This window comes from Tetrao urogallus (genome assembly GCF_951394365.1).
Source record: "Tetrao urogallus genome assembly, chromosome: Z".
In the NCBI taxonomy this organism is placed as follows: Eukaryota; Metazoa; Chordata; class Aves; order Galliformes; family Phasianidae; genus Tetrao; species Tetrao urogallus.
Window position 1 is genome coordinate 20,164,417 of NC_136816.1, and position 20,827 is coordinate 20,185,243.

The 20,827-nt window shown below is 42.2% G+C and overlaps 1 protein-coding gene across 1 annotated transcript in view; it reads left to right on the forward strand.

Annotated features, from left to right (window-relative positions):
- Window positions 1–545: 545 nt before the first annotated feature.
- Window positions 546–20,827, forward strand: part of SLC44A1 (solute carrier family 44 member 1) — a gene marked incomplete at both ends in the record, with an annotated part of 60,879 nt that continues 40,597 nt past the window's right edge. Inside the window, 2 exons of the mRNA XM_079548240.1 lie at window positions 546–568; window positions 1,229–2,265. Of these exons, the coding sequence (XP_079404366.1) occupies window positions 546–568; window positions 1,229–2,265 (1,060 nt within the window). The remainder of the gene's footprint in view (window positions 569–1,228; window positions 2,266–20,827) is intronic.

A 20,827-nucleotide genomic window follows, 5' to 3' on the forward strand; every position in this document is an offset into this window, starting at 1 on the left:
CGTGAGTAACAAAAACATAAAACTAGTGCAATATGTGACCTTGTTTTTGTGAAACTAATGCATCAGGCTAGTTCAGTGGCAGTGGATGAAGTTCTCAGTGAGCTCTAAAGGTGTTCAAGTAGAGATTTTTGTTGAAATTTTACTTTTCCTGTACTTTATCCTTGACAATTGTTCTCAACTGTGCATGCTACCAAAAAGCAACGACACGAATAAGGCGTGACTGTGAAGTGACGGGCATTTCTCTCTGTTAAGAGAAGTCTTATAAAAGTCTTGAGATGAAAAAGGAAAGGATAAAATTTCCTTGCAAAATAAGCTGAAACTTTGGAAGCATAAAGAAGGACGGGGGGAAAGGGGGGATCCCTGCAAAACAAGATAAAGCTGAGGAGAAGAGTTTTGGTCACAAGGATCTGGTTAAACAAATATATCTTGCAAACTCTTGCTGGCTTGACAAGACAAAGAGGAGAGTTAATCGTGCACCACTATTTGGTTATTGCTGAGGGGCCAAGGTGGGACATTCAGAAGGGAAGAGATGTCACCATGATGGTATGGGGCAGGGGGCAGCTGCATTGTGAGCTGTGCTGGGCCTCATGCAGGCTGCGGTCGGACAGGCCTGTAAGCACTGCTGCAAAATACTACTTTGAAGGTCACACTTTCAAATACCATGTAAGTATTTGGATAGAATCAGGCAGAACAATGAAAAACGATGGCAATGTGCATATGAGTGGTAAAAAAAAATTTTAACCCACAAGCAAGAACTTATGAAATTTGTGAAGGCAACATTGTTTGCCATTAAAGTCAGAAGAGCTAAAAAAGATGCATGATTCATAATTCACCCACACAACAGTTTTAGCTCTATTTGAAAACCTTAACTAGCCTCCTTTGCTAGTCACATGCCCTCCTTTAAACTTAAATCAATCTGGCGTTATTTCTAATTGTGGGTATTCTGTTGTATCAATGGGATTGCACTGACCTTCAAGTAAAACTGCTGGGCCACACAACCTTACCCAGAAAGGGGCTGCAAGCTTCCAAGGAGAACTCTCCTCCATTCTGAGCGGAGTTGTTGCCTTTGCTGCTATTAATGACTACAAGATGCAGCCTCGCCATTACTGATCTCAGCTGCACTGAGGCATCTGTTGCCGGGGACTGCTTCACACACGTGGTCCTGCCTACACTTGGAGCCTGAACTTTGATGTAGCTGATGAGCAACATGAAACCACTTTTTCTGCAGCCACGGAGGCAGACACCTCAAAATAGCGATCCTGGAGCTTGTCTCTGGGAAGGCTGCAAAACTTGCCCAAGCCAGCCGAGAAACATATGGCAATCGCCCTTACTGCAGGGATACAGGAGCATCATCTGCAATCACTCCAGGCCACCCTTTCACCTGGCCACATGAGACCACAGCTGCGACTAAAATAAGAGCTGCCGAACGGGATAAAACGCACCCAAGGCATTTCAAGGCACGGGCCCGCGGGCTTCTCACAGTGCCTCCCAACGGGGAGCAGAAAAGCACCGCAGAGCTGCGCAGGGACCTCCCTCTGCGCTCCGAGAGCCTTATCTGCAGCTCCCAGACCACCGGCGGGGCACCCCGCGCCGCCACTTCGCTCGGCAGCCACTCAGAGAGGGAGGGCAGCCTGGCCCCGCGCCAAGCCTGCCTCCCTCCCCGCTGTCGCCTAGGCAACAAGGCGAACGGGCAAAAGAGATTGCGCCAGCGGAAGCGACCCCCCGCGCGGGGCGGAGCGGAAGCGGAGGCGGTGCCGGCCGGTGGCGCAGGTACCCCCGGCGCTGCAGTGCCCCGGCCCCGCCCTCGCGGCCCGCCCCGCCCTCAAGCCCCGCCCCGCCTTCAGGCTCCGCCCCTCGACCGCGGCCGCCGCCGCCGGGGAGGCTGCGGGGGCGCCGCGGCGAAGTCGTTAAAGGAGCGAAGCTGTCTTGAAAGGACCCGGCACTGCCCCGCGCCGCCTCGCCCGTCGCCGCCGCTGCCACCACCGCCCCGGGGCGGGCCGTCGCGGCGGGTGGATGTCCAGCGCCTAGCGGGCACCGCCGGGGCGGGGACGTACGGACGCCATGGGGTGCTGCAGCTCCGCCGCGCAGGTGAGCGCCCCGCGCCCCGCTCTGCACCTCCGCCGCCGCCTGGGCCCCCCGCGCCCCCGGCCTCGCAGCCCCCGCCCGCGCTGTGTCTTTTGCCCCCGGGGCTCCTCCTGTCCTGGCTCAGCCCTTGCCCCCGGCCCTGCCCCGCTCCGGGCCCGGCTGCTCCCGCCGCCCTTCCCGGTGTGTGGGGCTGTCCTCGGTCCCCCCACCCCCCGGCCACTTTCCCTCGCCGGGTCCCTCCACTCGTGTAGCGCTGCTCCCCCCGGAACTTCACACTGTTTGCTCGGCCTCCTTCCTGAGGTTGTGACCGTGACTAACGCCGCGACGGTGCCCGCCCGTAAATGTTGGCTCTCAGGTTGCGGTGGCTGGATCCAGCTTCCAGCGGGCTGCTTCTGTTGGAAAGTCCATCTCTGCCGTCCCGGATGACTCATCACAGGGATGAGTTTTTTAAGTCAGCCGTTCAGTGTTCAGTCAGTATTCCTCTTTATTACCGTATTTTTAATCTTTTTTTTTTTTTTTTTAAAGGATTTTCCTTTTTAAAGGATTCTGTCCTTCCCACGCAAAGCGCTGCAGAGCTGTCCAGTTGCAGTAGGAAGTAACATCCTTTCTGTACGGCAAATTTTGCTGCAAAGAGAGAGGCAGTGAGCTTTGTGTGGTATGTGGGGAAATGGTCTGGAGTTACAGAGGATGTCGTTTTCCACGAATGTTAGAGGAGATGTTCAGATCATGAGGCCACTGCAGCAGGCTGCTGCCAGGGAGTCTGTGATTTGAGGTTTGTTAAAACTGTGCTGGATAAACATCTGCCAGGAGTGGCTTAAGCGAGGCTGATACGGACTTTGAGCACTGTGAGCGAGGCAGATGTTTTGAAGTGATGTTTGGAAGTCCCTTCCAACCTCATTTCGTTCTTGTAAGCTTTTCGTACCCCCTTTAAGGTGTTTCTTATGAATTTGAATTGCTTGTTCGGTTTATGTTCTTTTCTTAAATGAAAAAGCAGGTCTGTGGTTTTTGTTAGACCAAAAGCAGGGAGAAATAGAAGATTGGATGTTTTAAGTTCTCAGATTTCAAATAACCCATTTCATTTTGAGGTGTTTTTTTTTTTTTTTTTTTTTTTTTTTGTGAAATTTGCCTTTCCGCGCCAGATCTCATGATGCTGATGATATGCTGCTGAAACTCTCATTTGCTTTCCTTGTGTGTGGCAAGATGTGGCACAGTAATTGAGCTTAGCATCCTGTCTACGTAACTGAGCTGTATAGAATGGTTGATTATTTAATTCCCTAACCAAGAGCAATTCTGCATCTCCTCAGGAAATGTGAATCAAAGGCTAGTTGCTGAATATTTCATCAGCAACAGTTTTCTCTGGCATATTGTTTGCAGAAACCTTTCTACCAACAGTGCAGCTCTGCTTTACAGCCTATCATCTGTCATCTCCTTCCTTTATCATTAACAATAGATGTTGGTTTCCTCTATTCCTGCCTTTATGCCTTCCCCTCCCTTATTTCCTCCAAAGCTTTCCTTGAGATCCATCAGATGTTCTTTCATGTTGCCTCGTATCTTGTTTCTCCCTGTTCAGCTTCATGTTAGGCTTTCAAAGTCTTCCTTATCATAACTCCTTATTCTCATTCCTTATGACCTTATCAAGTTCATTTCTCCTTAAGTTTATTCTCCAGATCCCTAGCTTGTTTGATCTTCATCTGCTAATCCTCATTCTTGTTTCTGAGAGGCGATTACTTGTATTTTGGCTTTGCCAGCCATTTTCTTGTCTAGTTCTGCATCTCCAAGTCCTTTCTCACGACTGCCACCTCCTCATCTCATTGATGTTACTGCATCTACCTGTGACTGGCTGTTGAACCAGGCAGATTTCTTTAGTGTCTTCTCCATAGCTCTTATTTCATGCTCAATTGCCTTTTTTTTTTTTTTTTTTTTTTTTTTTTTTCTTTCAGTGCATTTCCTGGTTCCTTTGCTTTGTAGGCTGTCAGGAGCTCTGCCTTGGGCTTTTTCCTGTTTTTCTTTCCCTGTAGAATCTAAAGGCTGCAAAAAGCAAAACAAACAAAAAAACAAACCTGATTCCAACTGACGTGTTTACCTTTTCTGTGCACTGAGCCTACTACTTTCAGTGATGGATTCCCATGTTTGTTGTCTGCTGCTTCTGCCTTTAATTACTTAGCCTGACCCTAAATTCCTATTCATTCTGTTTATCTCCAAACATCTGGGCTTTTGTTTTTTGGTTTTTGTTTTACCTTTTCCTGGATCTTACTGCCTTCCAAATCTTATCGAGTTACTGTCCTCCATTTGTAGAACTGACAGCTTCAGTCTGCATTCCTTCTTTTCCAAACTCCTGGAACAGGAAGTAGAAATCTAAATTGTTGGATATTCTCTCTTCTTGTTCTTGTTCTTTCTCGCTGTTATGGCTGTCATGGTCTATGGTTCTTTAGGTGCTCATGCTATTCTATACTTATTTATGTGGACTTTGCTGTAAGTTTTTGTGCTTACTTGTTTCTCTGCATTTTAAACCGTGAGCTTTTTGACCAAACCTTGTGCAATGCTGGCTAAACTTTCCAACTGTGTACTATTAATTGATTAGGATCCTCTTCATGCTGCAGTTTCTTTGAAGTGTGGTTGTAAGGTAGAGGTGCAGTGACTTATTTGAGATGAAAACCTTGTAAAGGGTGGAAAAAAGCCTCACCTTTAATGCATCTCTTGCCTTGCAGTGCTGCTGCATTGTCAGTACCTTCATGCAGTTGCAGCCCAAGGTCCTCCCTCACTGTGTTTTCATCATGAGTTTTGCAAGGTGCTTCTGTCTGGGTGCATCTCTTTCATCATAGATCTGCTGTGCAAGAAACTCTGACAATATTTTAATTCTTTTTTTCTCATTACTCTTTGTTGCTGTTATCCTTTCGAAGTGCACTTTCTGAATTTTAGTGCTGAAGCTCTGAGTAGATAGTCAAATTCCTTATCAAACACTTGGTTTTATCTATTTAGAAAAAATGAGTTTGCAGTTGTGGGGCAACGCTCTTTCAGATCTTTGCATTACTTCTCAGTGATGTTTTCTGTCTCACTGTACTAGTCCATGATAAATTGAATTTGCAGGAGATACTACAAGAGTTCATCACTTCTGTCTCATCGTAACTGTCAGTCTCTGCTGTAGAGCTGTTTGACTGAAGTAATCCATACAGTTGGTGGTGGATTGTTTTGTTTGTTGTTGGTTCTGTTTTATTTATTTTGTTTGCTTTTGCAAGAAAGCTTCCATGATGGTTTAATTCTGATTGCTCCAGTGGTCTGGTTTGCATCTCTGTTGTAGGGATACAGAGTTCTGGAGTTCGTGGAAGGGGACAAGCTGTGAGACAAAGTGGATCTTCTTAAACTGCTTTTTCTTGGGTTAGCTCCAATATGGAATTCTTTCTCCTTTCCTGGTCTTATGTGGATAAAGTGAAGAAGCTGAGTGTAGTTACTAGGTGTGTGCTTTGGCATTCTGTTGTAGGATCAGTGTTTGTGCTTGGTCAGGGAAATAACTCTGTGGCCTCAGTGTTTGTGCTTCGTAGCTTTGTGTGTGTGTGTATGTGTGTATGCATATGTATTAATCTTCACATCTTTCTTTGCTGTAAACTTCGTGTAAAATGCATATGAAAAGGACTTCAAACCTTGCTGGAAGCTGTAGGGAGGAGTGGGTTAAATATAGCATGAGCTTTAGTAGTGGACTTGTTTTTTTTACAAGACCAGAAAAACATTCTGTAAGAAAAGGAGAAGACGGATCATCCATTAACCTTCCTATGGCACTTGATGTCAAAGCATCAAAGAGTAAATTTGGAATTCATAGTTTTTATAATATTTTCATAGTTCTGGTGAAACATAAGCCTCTTGTGAGCTCTTATGGACAACATATATCATTCATTGCACATTAGCTCCAATAAGATCTTGCAGTCAAATTTCTAAATGCAAGGGGAATCAAGACATGCCTGCTTCGCTGCTACTATGAATATGATTGTGGAAGAAGATGATCTGGTTAACGGTGTTTATAGTTAAAAGAATGAGATGTGAATTCTTCCAGCAGTTACAGCATTTATTTTCCTTCTCAGCACCTTGATTCTAGATGAAGTCTCTGGCAAGCAGATGCAGAATGAAGGATGAAGCATGCAAGTAGGATTCAGAAATGGTGCTTTTTAGTCAGGCATCTCACAGAGCTTTTTACTTTTTTTTTTCTGGTATTTCTGGTCTGTGAACTCCATTTACTCCCTGTGAAGCATCAGGTGTATGTTTTACAAATGCTGTCACAAGCAGCTACACAACCTGTGCATATGATTCCTTTTGATCTTTTCATAGAAGGAAATACTTTAACTACAGAGCTACTTGCAAATACTCCTTTTCAAATCCATTGAGTTTTTTTGCAGAGGCCTAGCTCCTTCTGGAGTGTAGACTGTCTTTAAGTTATGTCAGATCTTAAAAGTTGTAAGTAACACATTATTTCGTTTGTGAGATTGATAACTCTTGACTGGCTTTTTTTTTTTTTTTTTTTTTTTTAGCACTTCAAAAGCTGAACACTTGGATTAAGAGCAAGTATAGAGTATTGCATCATTAGAAGATAATTTTTCTGTAAAGAGAGAATGGTTTCAGGAAAGATTGCTATCTTAATGGTGAATGCTGAGTTAAAAGCTTATGGTAGTCTAACTGGCATCTGGATTGCTGTCAGCTGTCAAACTTCCAGGTTGATAATCATAAGGGGTGTATTCAGGATTATGCCACTGACTACTTCTGTTTTTCCTGATGCAGAATTGGCAGTGTTTGTGGTTATGTGGTGAAGTTCCCGGCGTCTTGACGCTTTTAGCTCTGAAGGGAGCTTTTCATTAACTTTGCATGCGCTTTTTTACTTTAGGCTAGTTATAATTTTTGTTCATTTGAACATCAGTTGTTTTGTCTGTGAAAATCAGAACTAGTGAACCAACTTGAAACTGTGTGTTTTATTTTGTATTTGGATCTTTCTCACTTGAAGAATCGGGGCGGTTGTATAAATCCTGCAGTTTGCTTCTGAAAGCCAGTGATGAAGCAGGGTGTTGCCAGATTATTTATACCCACTGGCTGAACTGATTGCAAATTTGTACCTATATTTGATGAAACTATTCAGAGAGTTTGTTTATGCATAAATTGCATGGAGCAAGTTTGAGTTGGTGAATAGGCTTTCTAGTCACTTTAACAGGCTTAGGAGGTGAGTGAATTTCATTGCTTTTAATAGCCTCCTATCCCTGGGCCATCCCTCTCTCCCTTTTTAAAAAATATTTTAGATAAATAAATTTGTAATGGGGAATACAACTGTACAGTTTAAAAACAGCCTTAAGAGTGTTTTAAGAAGAAAAAAAGCATTAATATGCAGAATCTTCCCTTTCAAATCCATCTTCACCATTTCACGATTTTTTTTCTTTTGCTTTACTAACACCCAACATGCAGTGCACTGCAAGAATAGGAGATGATTGCACCCTATAAGAAAGTTGAAGTTCTAACATATGCTTAATAGTTTCTAGCTGTAGCTGTTTGAGCCAGTAATACTGCTGGAGTGAAGTGGAGCGTAATGACAAAGGGAATGTGGTGACTTATGCACTTATGCCTGACATCCTCTCATCCTCTCTTAATAAATATGATGTAATTAAGCAGCTGTTTACAGCACAAATGAACTCTGGCCTGGATTTTTTTTTTTTGTATTGGAGCCAGTGTTGCTGCTCTCCAGATGATTTATTTGACTGAGAAAGGGAACTCTGAATGTTGTTTTTGTATCTGTAGAAACTAAACAGGAAACCCATTGAAGTGTTTTGTACGAGGCTATAATCCTTAGGACTTGGGAATTCCATCACAGGCTCCCCCTAGTTTGCTATGAAGAACTGCAAAATAATTGCTTACACACAAGGAAATGTGTTTTTGTGATGAAGTAAGTACCTGATGCATTATTTGCCTTTTTATTCTCCTACTCTTTCTTCCATATATGAAGTAGAGCCTTCTTAATGTTGGTTCTCATTAGTTTAATGCGCTTTAGTGTCCTCAGACATTGGGGCAGTCCTCAGACTGCCCTCTTATTGTAATCCTGAGTGGTTTTCATTCCTGTTCTGGAACCTGTAAGTCAGGACTTTTTACGGAAGAATCATATTAGCTCAACATTCTCCTGCTGTCTGTGAGGGGAAGCTAGTGCTGATGATAACCTTTGAAGTATGGTTGAATATTCCCAAAGGCTTAGCAATTTCTGCTATAGCTCTGTCTTTCTGTTTCCACATGCAGTGATACGAAATAGTGTAGGTGACCAATGTATATATCCAAGAGTTAGTTCCTAGTGTTTAGTGTAGAGTCATAATTTTTTGTTCCAGAACTGTGTTTGTGTTGGCACATGCCAGTATGACTCTCTAAGCTTGCAGAACTCTTTACTAAGTGGGTCTGTGCATTCAAAAGATAGGAAGCTCTTCTGCAGGGATTGTAAATGCAGTAATAATAATTAAAACAAAACAACAACAACAAAAAAAAAGAACAACCAGGTCATGAACTCTTAAAGAGGTGTGTTGATTTTGGTCTTGAATTTCAGCTTTAGATACTTCAGAAAGGAGAAGTTCTTTTAAATCAAATTGCTTACAACAGAGTGCGCAGAAATGGGCAGCATTTTCTTACTTTCCCGTGGAAGCCCCACATTTGGGAATTCTGCTGAGTGCCACGTTCTACTGCTGGTGTCATGTTGTGACAAAACTATCTTCTTTGGAAGCTAAGCGTGTGCTGTAGCTGTACAAAGTTTTACTATTCCAAAGTTTTAAAAATAAATGATAATTTGAGACTCGCAATCTCAATCGTAAAATCCGAGAAGCTGTTCAATAGGTTAATGGACAAATAACAAAATCCATGTGGAAGAACTAACTCGGTGTACACTATCTTTAAAGTGAGCTTTCTTTTATGCCATAATTACTTTTTATTGATTGTAAAGCCCCATGGAAATACCAGACATGCTCTGAAATGCGTATTTTACTTACATGAAAAATATTACTGTGGTATTTTTGAAATGTCTCGACTCACTGCTGCTTTCAAATAAGTACTTCACTAATTTCTTGAAGAGAAGAAACAAGAACAAAATATTTCGAGAGTTAAAAACTGAGGTTTTGTCTCTGGATGGCTGTATTTTTGAAATTTAAAATATCAGCAGGTGTGCTGATCGTGTCAGCTCTTTTTAAAACAGCTGTGTCACATTGTAAGATAAATATTTAAGTTGTAGCCTATAATGGAAGCGATGTCACCAAGGGGGTTTTAGAAGCAGTGTTAAATATGAGTCGACTGAAAACGAGTGTAATATGATACACTGCACAGTGTGTGTCAGATGCATAAATGAAGTCTCAAAGTATGAATTTCCAGTGTAAGCATATTACGCCATCTACAATATAAGCACTGTCTTATGTGCTTTTGTTTTCACTTACATTATATTGAAAACTTGTAAATACTGTGTGGTGTGTATGAGAATATTAATGAAACAGCAGGTGTGGAAGTACTGAAGTACAGTGTAACTTCGTTACCTTTTAGTGCATAACATTACAGCCATATTAAACTATCAGGAACCTCTTCCTTTTTGTAGTTGGATCTCTGAACATCTTTTCTGGGAACAAGGCCTTGGATAATGGTTGGTGATCTGGAGCCATTAGGCAAATTTGGGTGCAGGTCCCAGAAGTTCAGCTAGCATTTGCTTCACAGCGTCTTGAAAAATAAATGAGATCGTAGTAGAAGTAGCTCAGAAATATGTATGAAATGAACCACCACCGTAACTCTCATATTTTGTAACACAGTTCTTTTTGGTGTAGCCTAGAGGAGTTTGGATTGGCTTATATTATGCAGAGAATAGTATCATTGTGGAGGGCACTTGCAAAGAACACCGCGTACTGTTTTCATTTCTTTTTAGAGATGAGTGACTGCCACTTGTGGTAGCGTTTGTGACTTCTGTAATAGTACTGCAGTGCCATTCTCCCTTTCCCCTGGAAATGGGAGCCTACCTTCTGTTGTGTAAATAATGCGCATTTCCAAGTTTCTGTCTGCCTGGAGAAGCTGTATTGGCAGGCTTTTTGCAGTAGGAGTCCAAGTGCTAACCCTCAAGGACAGATCAGGCCAAGTCTAGAGTCACAAAAAGGTTTGGGCTGGAAGGCAGCGCGAGGCTCACCCAGTTCCAGCCCTGTGCCATGGGCAGGGCTGCCACTCCCACAGCTAAGGCTGCCCAGGGCCACATGCAATGGGGCCTTGAAAGCCTTCAGCGATGGGGTACTGCAGCTTCGCTGGGCAGCTGTGTCAGGGCCTCTACTCAAGTGACGTATGTCCTCCTAATATCTAACCTAATAGGTAACCCTGGCCAGGGGTGCGCCAGCTCTCATCAATTTGTGACTCTCCTCTGGATCTACTCCAGCAGCTTTGCATCTTCTTTGTGCTGGAGGCCCCAGGCCTGGATGCAGTACTCCAGGTGAGGCCTCACAAGAGCAGAGCAGAGAGGGACAATCTCCTCCCTCTCCCTGCTGCCACACCTCTGTTGATGAGCCCATACTGTTGGCCTTCCAGACTGCACACTGCTTCCACAGAACACACTGCTGGCTCACGTCCAGCTTTTTGTCTGCCAGGACCCCCAAGTGTTGCTCCCTGGGGGATACGTCACTGGCTTCCAACTAGTTGTAGAGCCACTGACCACAGCCCTCTCACTGCAGCCATCCAACCAATTCTTTATCCACTGAATAGTAAGATCGTCAAATCCCAATCTTTCCAATTTGCAGATGAGGATGTGGTGTGGGACTGTATCAAGGTCACTACTAAGAATTTCTTTGTTATTATGGAGGTGTTTTTATTTCTACAGCATCATTTAGATATTGTACTGAGGGACATGGTTTAGTGGGACATTTTGGTGACAGGTGGGCAGTTGAACTGATGATCTTAAAGGCCTTTTCCTACACTGGTGATTTTGTGATTCTATGATTCCACCTTTCAGGTGAACTCATAGTGATTACTAGAGTCTGAGTTTTCTGTACCTACTCAAATAATGAAGGAGTACTCGTATATTGCTGCATAATAAATCAGCTATAACGTGAACCTGAGGGAATTGTCAGAATCTGTGTTTGGCTGTTGTGTGGCTGCAGTTCTATACTGTTGGGTATTTTATCTGAACAATTTTAAGTGCTGCTCAGGAAATCAGCAGGTAATGAAACAGCTTGTTCCAGCAGGTGATGGAACAGCTTGTACTGGATGTCATCTCCAGACAACTGGAAGAAGAGGAGGTTATCAGGAGTAGTCAGCACGGGTTCACAATGGGGAGGTCGTGCTTGACCAACCTGGTAGCCTTCTATGATGCTGTCTCTGGCTGGGTGGATAGGGGGAGAGCAGTGGATGTGGTCTACCTTGATTTCAGCAAGGCATTTGATACTGTCCCCCACGATATCCTTATAACAAAGCTGAGGAAGTGTGGGACAGATGAGTGGACAGTGAGGTGGGTTGAGAAATGGCTGACTGGCAGAGTGCAGAGGGTCGTTGTTGGTGGTGCAGAGTCTGGCTGGAGACCTGTAACTAGCGGTGTTCCTCAGGGGTCGGTGCTGGGTCCGGTCTTGTTCAACATATTCATCAGTGACCTTGATGAGGGGATAATGGCCACCCTCAGCAAGTTTGCTGATGATACGAAGTTGGGAGGATTGGCTGACACGCCTGAAGGCTGTGTTGCCATTCAGCGAGACCTGGACAGGCTGGAGAGCTGGGCAAAATAAAACCAGATGAGGTTTGACAAAAGCAAGTGTAGAGTCTTGCATCTGGGGAGGAATAATTCCATGCACCGGTACAGGTTGGGGGATGACGTGCTGGAGGGGAGCTCTGTGGAAAGGGACCTGGGTGTCCTGGTGGATGACAGGTTGGCCATGAGCCAGCAGTGTGCCCTTGTGGCCAAGAGGGGACCTGATCCAGGTCTATAAATATCTAAGGTGTGGGGAGCAGAATGGTGAGGCCAGACTGTTTTCAGTGGTGAGTGGAGACAGGACAAGGGGAAACGGCCAGAAACTGCAGCATAGGAAGTTCTGCACAAATGTGCGCAAGAACTTCTTTACAGTGAGGTGATGGAGCACTGGAACAGGCTGCCCAGGGAGGTGGTGGAGTCTCCTTCTCTGGAGATGTTCAAGACCTGCCTGGATGCCTACCTGTGCGACCTGGTGTAGGGAACCTGCTTTGGCAGGGGGGTTGGACACGATGATCCCTGGAGGTCCCTTCCAACCCCTGTGATTCTGTGTGATTCTGTGTAATGTTGAACATTTTAACCGTGTTAGTGTTTCTGTAGTTGAAGTCATGAAGTCATTGCAGACAAATTCAGCACTTAAGGACTTTACTTTGGCAACACTTTTTATCACATGAAAATTTTATGTAGAGAGCTAGTTCACTTGAGATAGTTCTTTCTCTCAGATGCTTTATGTGTGAAGAACTGAGTGTGTTTATTTTTTAGGAACAGAATCATCCAATCTTCCGAGTAATAGAAGAGCCTAAAATAATCAGACTTAATTCTTCCTAGAGATAGCTTGCGTCAACTTCCATATTGTCGGAGGCTTAGGCTCTGTTTGTTATGTGTGAAGGCTTTAGAAAATGGGCATATCTTTTCACTCCCTCTCAGTAGGAGTCCCTTTATGCACTATTTTAACAGGTTACGAGCTACTAATGCTTTTCTTTGAAAATATGAAGCAATACCCTAGATCATAATTTAACATTCAGATGTTTTACATACTTTCTCAGATCAGTTATCTATTATCTATTAGATTGGCTGTATATGCAGACAAATCCTCTCCTTTTCATGAAGTAATGTCTGACTCATCAGAGTTTTCATTCATCCTCAAGAAGGACACACTTTGTCTACTTGTGTGATGGTTATCATGTGTGTTTTAACTTCAAAATGAAAGTCATAGAATCATTAAGGCTGAAAAAGACCCCTTAGATGGTCTATTCCAACCATCCACCTACCAACAATGTTGCCCACTGAATCATCTTCCTTAGTACCACATCCCTGTGTTTCTTGAATACCTCCAAGGGCAATGACTGGACAGCCTACTTCAATGCCTGACTGCTCTTCAGTGAAGCTTTTCCTCATATCCAACCTGAACTTCCCCAGGAGCAACTTCGCACCATTCTTTTTCGTCCTTTTGCTAGTTACCAGGAGAAGAGTACAACTCCCACCTTGCCAAAGTAGGTGCCACTGGAAAGGCCAACAGTCATGGAGTCAAAGATGCAAGGGGCTGAGACATCTTCACTGTCTCCTTGTGTACCTTCTATTTACCAGAGTAAATTCACACACAGACAAGTGTAACTGCCTAATTCATGAATTCTGAGTTCCTCTAGCAGTCACAGCTAGAAAAAAATCCCAAGTATTTATAAATATTGGGGATTCCTTGTAAACATAAATCATCACAGGTGGCCCACTGCAGATGTGACTGCTCTCTCCATGAAGACCTGGGAGCAGGGAAGTGTGGCACAGGGCAGATGCTCTTGTTGCGACAGATGCTCCAGCTCCATGGTGCACAGCCTCTGGTCAGCAGTGCACCTGCCATGTGTGCCACGTGTGCCTGCTTTTCAGCAGCAGGCCCTTCTGCTGGGATTCACTGATTTCACAGATAGTTTTGCACAGCCTTTGAGCTGTTCAAATGTCCCCTCCACACTGAGACAGACCAACAAAAGGTACTGATACTTCAGGATATGATGTTGTTCCTAAAGCTCTCATCTGTCCTGTTCCCTACAGCCTTCTCCCAGGTAGTCCCATGGAAAAGAGGAGTGAAGTAACAAGTGAGAAGGCAAACAAACCAGGAGAGATATGTAGTGTCAACAGGAAACTAACAAACTGGCACAAGGCCGTGATATACCCATATGGTACTTTTAATACCTCTGCGAGCTTCCCATTCACTGCTGAGCAAGAAATCTATATGAGCTTTTCCCAAATCCCACCTGAGAGAGTTTGGAAGGAAAAAACACTTCTATTGGTAGCATTAATTTTGGATATAGCCTACTTATTCATTGCAGTTTGGATTCATTGTGAAGAGGGAGAACTATCTGGAAGACTGGATACTTTATGTAATTATGTCAAAATGAGGCAACTGTTTATAGAGTGGGAAAATTCTTTCTTTCTTGGTGTTAGCTTCCAAAGTAGAGTAATCTAGAAATATACTGAACTATTAATGAGGTCAAGACTCATCTCCTCTTCCATTTCAGTTCAAGAATCAGGATCTGTTCAGAGAAGTGAAAGAAATTTTGTTCGGACAACGAATAGTTAATGCTAGTTGTTCATGTAAACAGCTGAACAGTGTAGAAAGGTGTTCTGTGCCTCAGGCACAAAAGTGCCATGCTGTCTGGTAAACCACAGATTTACATTCTTGCAGTAAAAACTTTTTTTTGTTTGTTTCACCTTTTTTATAGGTTGCATTCAAAAGCATCAGTGCTTCTGCATAAGGTTTACCAATAACAAAGAAAGTACATGGAAGCAAGTTAATACTAATCAACTGAATAGAGAGGTAATGATGTTACTGGGGGAGGCTGGCCAGTGGAGTGTCTTCCCTCAGATTTTCTCCAGCACATACCAGTGGCAGCCAGCAAGATGTCCACACAACTCCCTTGATAATGTGGCCAGATGTATACAACAGCAGGAGACAGCAAAGCATGATGTATCAGGGTGAGCAAGGTAGCTCACAGAAAGCAAGGATACTTACAGCTATAGGGCAGTTTCTCACAAACAAGTTCCTTCTATCAGCGTGATGAAGCTAGAAGCAGTTTACTTGTGCTTCCGAGCTGACAACTGCTCTTTCTCATGGACTGGTCGCCTGTTCAGGCTGTGATTTGTGTTTTTCCACAAAGCTTGCTTCATGGTAAAGGCCAGCATATGAATAGGCCTGCTATTTAGCTCATAAATAAAATGATACATAAAATGATCCAAGAAATGTGCCTTGCCTGGTAATTAGTTAGTTAGGAAACACTATTTGTGACGGACAAATGTTTGAAGATTTTTTTTTTTTTTCTGGCAGTGTGAGCATATTTGAAAAATAGCTTGTTGGACAGCTTCTGGACAGGATGTGTTTTTGGTAGCAAGCTGTTTGACTTGGTGCTCTGGAGGAGAACTCAGGAGTGGACTATGCCTTGGGTGCCATTTTTTGCTATGTGTGGTATTGCACCTGACTTTAGATTTTCTGGAGCATTATAGTTCTACTGTAGATGTAGAGTGACTGTACAAATGCCCAGTGTGCAATTCAGATAAACTGATAATCGGTTGATCTTCTTTCAGGAGAGAGCTGGCTCTGCAGGACACAGTAGTTGTTTCCCACAAAAGGACCTGGTCAGGATGAGTGTCTTTTGCCTCCAAGTGCTGTGTATTAGTGCTTTGTGAATGCTGTGACTGTATTCTGTGTAAATAGGTGCTCAGCTACACAGCCATTCCTGAATTCCTTCATTTGCAAATACAAATACAGCTTCCAGCAGCTGTTACTTCTGCTTGCTCTCCTGCAGTCAGCTGCAGTTGCGCATACTCTGAATCTAGATGTTAAAGCAAAGTGATAAAAAACAGAATTCAAAGGGGTTGTGGTTAGATCAGTATCGCTCTTAGGTTAGGTTTTGTAACAAGTGATCTTAGACTGCCACATCACTAATAATGTCCCTGGGGATTTATTAAAGTACAATGAAAGCTATCCTTTCATTTAGAGAGAAAAACAACCTGAAATACTTTCAGTCCAAAATTTCAATACCCTCTTAGTATTACTGAAACAGTCTGAAAAGGATAACAGTGAATATTCCTTTTTTTTTTTTTTTTTTTCTACAGAGACTCTGCAGAGCAGTAGAGAAATTAAATGAATTGTAGATATGAGAAGTTCATTTATATGATCCTTTTGCAATGATCTAAACAGATGATTATTTATGTTTCAAGAGAAAAAGCTTTGGCACAAATTGCCTACATTTAATTCCTTCAGAGCAATACTTGTTCTCCCCCAAATAACTCTTATCATTGTCCCAACTTCAGCCAGGTTGGTACTGGTAGCTAATTCAGGATTGCCAGTTAATTCAAAGCTTTTTACATTCCTGTGAGTTAATGAATGACTGAGGTCGAACTGTCACTGCAAGAAAAAGGGCTGTGGCAAGAGCTGATTTATTCTGAGATGCCAGAAATCTTAAGAAGGGTAAGAAAAAGTGGGGGGCAAAATAAGGGAATGTTTATACTGCAAGAAGCACAGTAGCTGTTTCAGAAGTAGGAAGATATGAATGTATCATGTGGAAAGTCCGAGAGAAATAAAAGTTAACCAGTTCCATGCCTTGCAGAGCTAATTACTTTTTTTTTTTTTTTTTTTTTTTTCCCAGATTCTGTGCTCAAAAACAAATAGAAATCTGTGCTTCTGAAATAACTAGCAACAGACTCTAATTCAGATATCCATGCATGCCAGCATTTGTTTCATCAGCCTAACAACTGTTCTGTGGAAGTCGAATCTTAAATTTTATTAAATTTTCTGATTTGATGTCAACATGCTCTTAGGGAAGAAATCTTTTTAAAGAGTGTGCAGTTTCTGTGGTAACTGAGATACTCAAAATTTGGAAGGTGGGTTGGATAGAGAAGGGCGACTAAGCATTAGAGGATGAGGTCTAACAAGTGCAGTGTGTTTGTTAAGGGGAAGTACTGGGGTAGATTTAGGTTGTGAACTTACACAGCCTTTAAGGAAACGTAGGTCACGTACTGAATTTAATGGTGAAAGCTGTGGTGAAGCCTTTGTACATGTTTTGTGTCTGTGTGCCTGGCAGTACTGTAGCCTAGCAAAACTTTCAGCAGAGTAGTGAAACCAGTTGGTCTGAAAAGTCATCTCATTAAAGCATAGAATGAACTGCTAAAAGGGGGATTGGGCCAATTGCTCAAGTGCCTGAGACTGCACTTTTAAATCCTTTAAAAATGTAGACCTGATTGTTTAGAAACAGCTCTCTAAAGTCAAAATTGTTTTGTATTCTCTATGGGGTAGAAAAAGAAGCGTCAGTTTCTAGGCTAGGAAATGTGAGAGCTTATTCTCAGTGACTGCAAATGGATAACCAGGTGTTCTGTTGGATTGAAGGTAAGAAATAACTAAAAGAAAATAATTGCCTTCTAAGAAGGAATGTCAAAATGTTTTATGTGTATCTCTGTTTAAAAATAATTTCAGTTCTTTTGTCTTATTTTCTGGTATTTTGGCTGCAAGTAGAACAGAATAAAACAAAATGCTAAAGCACAAGAATTTTAAGTCACTGTTGAATCTATCATTATTTGAAAATGCAGGTAACAAACAGTTTGTCATGATTTTGAACTTTCCAGGAGCTCTGGGAGCCTCATCTTGAATATTTCCCCCACATTTCACATTGCAGGAGACATTGTGTCTTTAAAGAAATTCTTTGATATCTGATTTTCAACATCCAATTATCTTTTGTGCTTTTTTTTAAATGTCTTTTTTGCTTCAGACTGTGTCAGGGTAATCAGTGTTCTGTGGCTTCTGTTATGAGGTTGTTTTCGCCATTCTGTGCGTTCTCTGTAATTTCTTGTGTCTGTAATATTGGTCTGACATGCCTCATATTTTACTTCTTTTGTGCACTTACTTAAAAACATGCACATAAGCACTCAACTGCCCAACAGGAGTGATGCCCTCCAGTAAGTACATCAATTACAGTGAAAGTATAGTGAAAGTATAACCACTGGTTTTGTGCTGTGCTGGTAACTGTAAGGAATTATATTAACGTGTGCAGGAGAAATCTATATTCAGATTTCTCTCACAGCTTAGTCCTGCAAAGGTGTTCTTTGGAAATGTGAGGGAGAGAAGAAGCTGGGAGAGGCATCTGAATGTGCTTTGAAGTGGTTGGATAGAAGGAATGTCAAGAAAATTGTCTTTTCTGTTTTGTATTTGCATATGAACACTTGCTTACTTGCAACAGTGTAGCTCTGAATTTGACTGAAGAAGTTTAAATTCTTCTCACTTCTCTCCAGTGAAAGTAAGCCCACGTTTATACACCGAACTTTCTAGGTTTGGAATGAAGATGTTGTTGTAAAATTGTGCTAAACCCAGCAGTTCTTGTGGGAGAGAACGTATTGTTTTAGTGTAAGTAATAGGATGTTATGCCAGAGGGACATACCTCGGAACCTTTGAGACAAGATTTTGTCAGTGGTTAAAGAACGGAGCATGTGCATTCTTGAGAGATAAATGGAGAGTCTGGCTGGCCTGTTAATTTTTGTGCTCACCTCCCTTGGGGAGGTCGCTGGGTGGAGGGTGGGCTACCAAATTAAAGGCTGGGAGACTTACATCAGCACCCAGAACTGCACAAGAGGAAACAAAGTTATTAGGCAGATATGTGAAGGGGAGATACTAGCTTGGTATCTTTTGGATTCTGTTTGCTTGGAGAAACAGGTGGACTACCTAGAGGATATGCATGTGAAGAATGTGAACCTGGCAGCAGGCATGGGACTCAGCATTGGGAACTAGGAGGTACAAGAGCTCATTTTTCTTACAGCAGGCACTCCTGCTTGCAGAACACATGCTGTTGCAAAAGTGAAATATAATACTGTTCACTGAAATCCTTGCCTGGGCCTAAGTCATTGGCTTGTGTTTCTCACATTCTCATTTGTTTTTGGGAACTATTGAGTTTGCTAGCCATTCTTGAAATTGTTCTAGCACAGATTTCTCAGCGCTCATTTGGATTCTTAAGCAAATAACTCTTAAACCATTGAAATTGGGAGTGAAATCAGCTGTTGAGGGCAAGAAAGCTTTCCCAACCTGCCAGTTAACTTGTGGAGCTTTTTATTGCCTGTGGTCCATTTTGTCTGACAGCATTTCTGGTTCTCTGCACTGTTGCAGTGGTGTGCAGTCCTGTGCTTTCTTAGCCATAGGGGATCCACAGGTAGCATAGCATAAATAATGAAAGCTTTATTTAAAGAGCGAAAATATATATTTTTGAATTGTTTCCTCTCTTTTATTTAAACTTCCTGCCTTGCCAAATGTTGAAGGATTTTAATCTGTCTTGAAGAAAGCTGCAAATTATTAGAACTGCTGATTTATGGGAACAAAGCATCGTTTCTAGACTGCAGGACAATGAACACTTGTTATAGCTTATGTTTAGCACAGACTCATAATTTCTGTTGCTGAAGAATGGAAACTGGTATCTGAATAGAAGTATAAGTGTGTAGTGTGCACAGGGAGTAGCCAGTACAGAGCCATAGACACACCAGGGTCAAAGATGATAATTAAGGGTTGTGAAACTAAGGAAGAAGTTCAAGTGAAAATCCGGAGTACAAGGAAGCAAATGAGAAGAAAACAGCAAACAGGTATTGGCTTGGGTTGTAGCAAGCCCTGAATTAGAGGTGGGGAGAGCCTACCAGAGACATTATCCTAAAGATGCGTAATTTCTTACTGTACTTGTTTGCTGAGTGGTTAAAGTGCCAGTTGATAAGTAGTATCTTTTTAATTGCTTCCAGAGGCACTTTTTATTTAAAATAACTTCCCTAATGCTTTCTTTGTTTTTCTTTTTCTGTTTTTCCCCTACAAAAGCTAGTGTTTTTGAGCCAAGTTAAGACCACTCAAGACTGAATTCATCTTGGTAACTTTCTACATACCTGTTATGCCATGGCTTTTCAAGTTGTCTTTTTGAAACACAAATTGCAGTCCACTTTTGGAGGTAAAATGGGTTACTTATTGTAACTGTGACTTGTCAGGCAAGCTGAATGTCCTTCAGAGGATGTCCAGAGGCTTTTAAAAATCCTATTAGAAGATTTTGTTTGCAGATGGTACAGAGGATAAAAAAAAAAAAAAAAATCAAAAAAACCACACCACCCTATCCTTCTATCTGCTGCCTCTTTTCTCAAGGGCAGATTACTCTTAAGGTGCAGCTATGGCTGAAATTTTTCTCTGTTGTGTATAAATAAAAGTAAGACTCTCAAATATCAAGGGTTCTTGGAAATGAATTTGGGAATACGAAGCGCAAAGCTTTACATATTTTGTGTGATTCATTTATGTTAATTAAAACAATATAAATGTCACAATCTTACTGCAAATGTTAAGTCTGAATAGTGTGTTGGTTCTAAGCGTGAGCTTGCCAGGATCAGAAGGCAGTTTTGTTGAATGAGTGTAGTAGGATGAATGATGTGACCTTTTAGTGCCTCTTACAAGTGATTGCTGAGTAAAGTAGCAAGATTTTTGACTGATGGTGAATGTGTAGGGCACAGATGAAAAATACAAACACGTGTATCTGCCACTGCAGTTTCTTTAATATGTGGCAAAAATAGGGTGGAATTTCCTAGTGAAAGTCTGAGCTATTCAGAAGGATCCTTTTTGATACACACTGCATGCAGGATTTACTTTACTTGGTATCGTTATTGTTTTCAGATGGCATTATTTGTGTAGGATATCCACCCAGATATGTGAATAACAAAGCATGGCTTTCTAACAGCACAAAGGCTACATGCTTTTATTTTATCTTTTTTTTTTTTTTTTAATATAAGAATCTGGGAATAGAATGGTTGGTTGAAATGTCAACAGTGTTTGTTTTTATTCAATATTGACATTTTCTACCCTGTCAACTAAGTCTTGAAGATGCTTTGGAGTCGTGAGTGGAAAAAGAAATCTGAAACTTGGGTAGGCAATCCCCTTTGATTCTGTTTCTGAAGAGAGCTGTTCTTTATGCTCATATTTCAATCTCATTCTCCGAACATAAGGTCGGTGTGAGTGGTCTCTTGGATCTTGAGAGAAATGTGTGAACAGTACTTATTTTG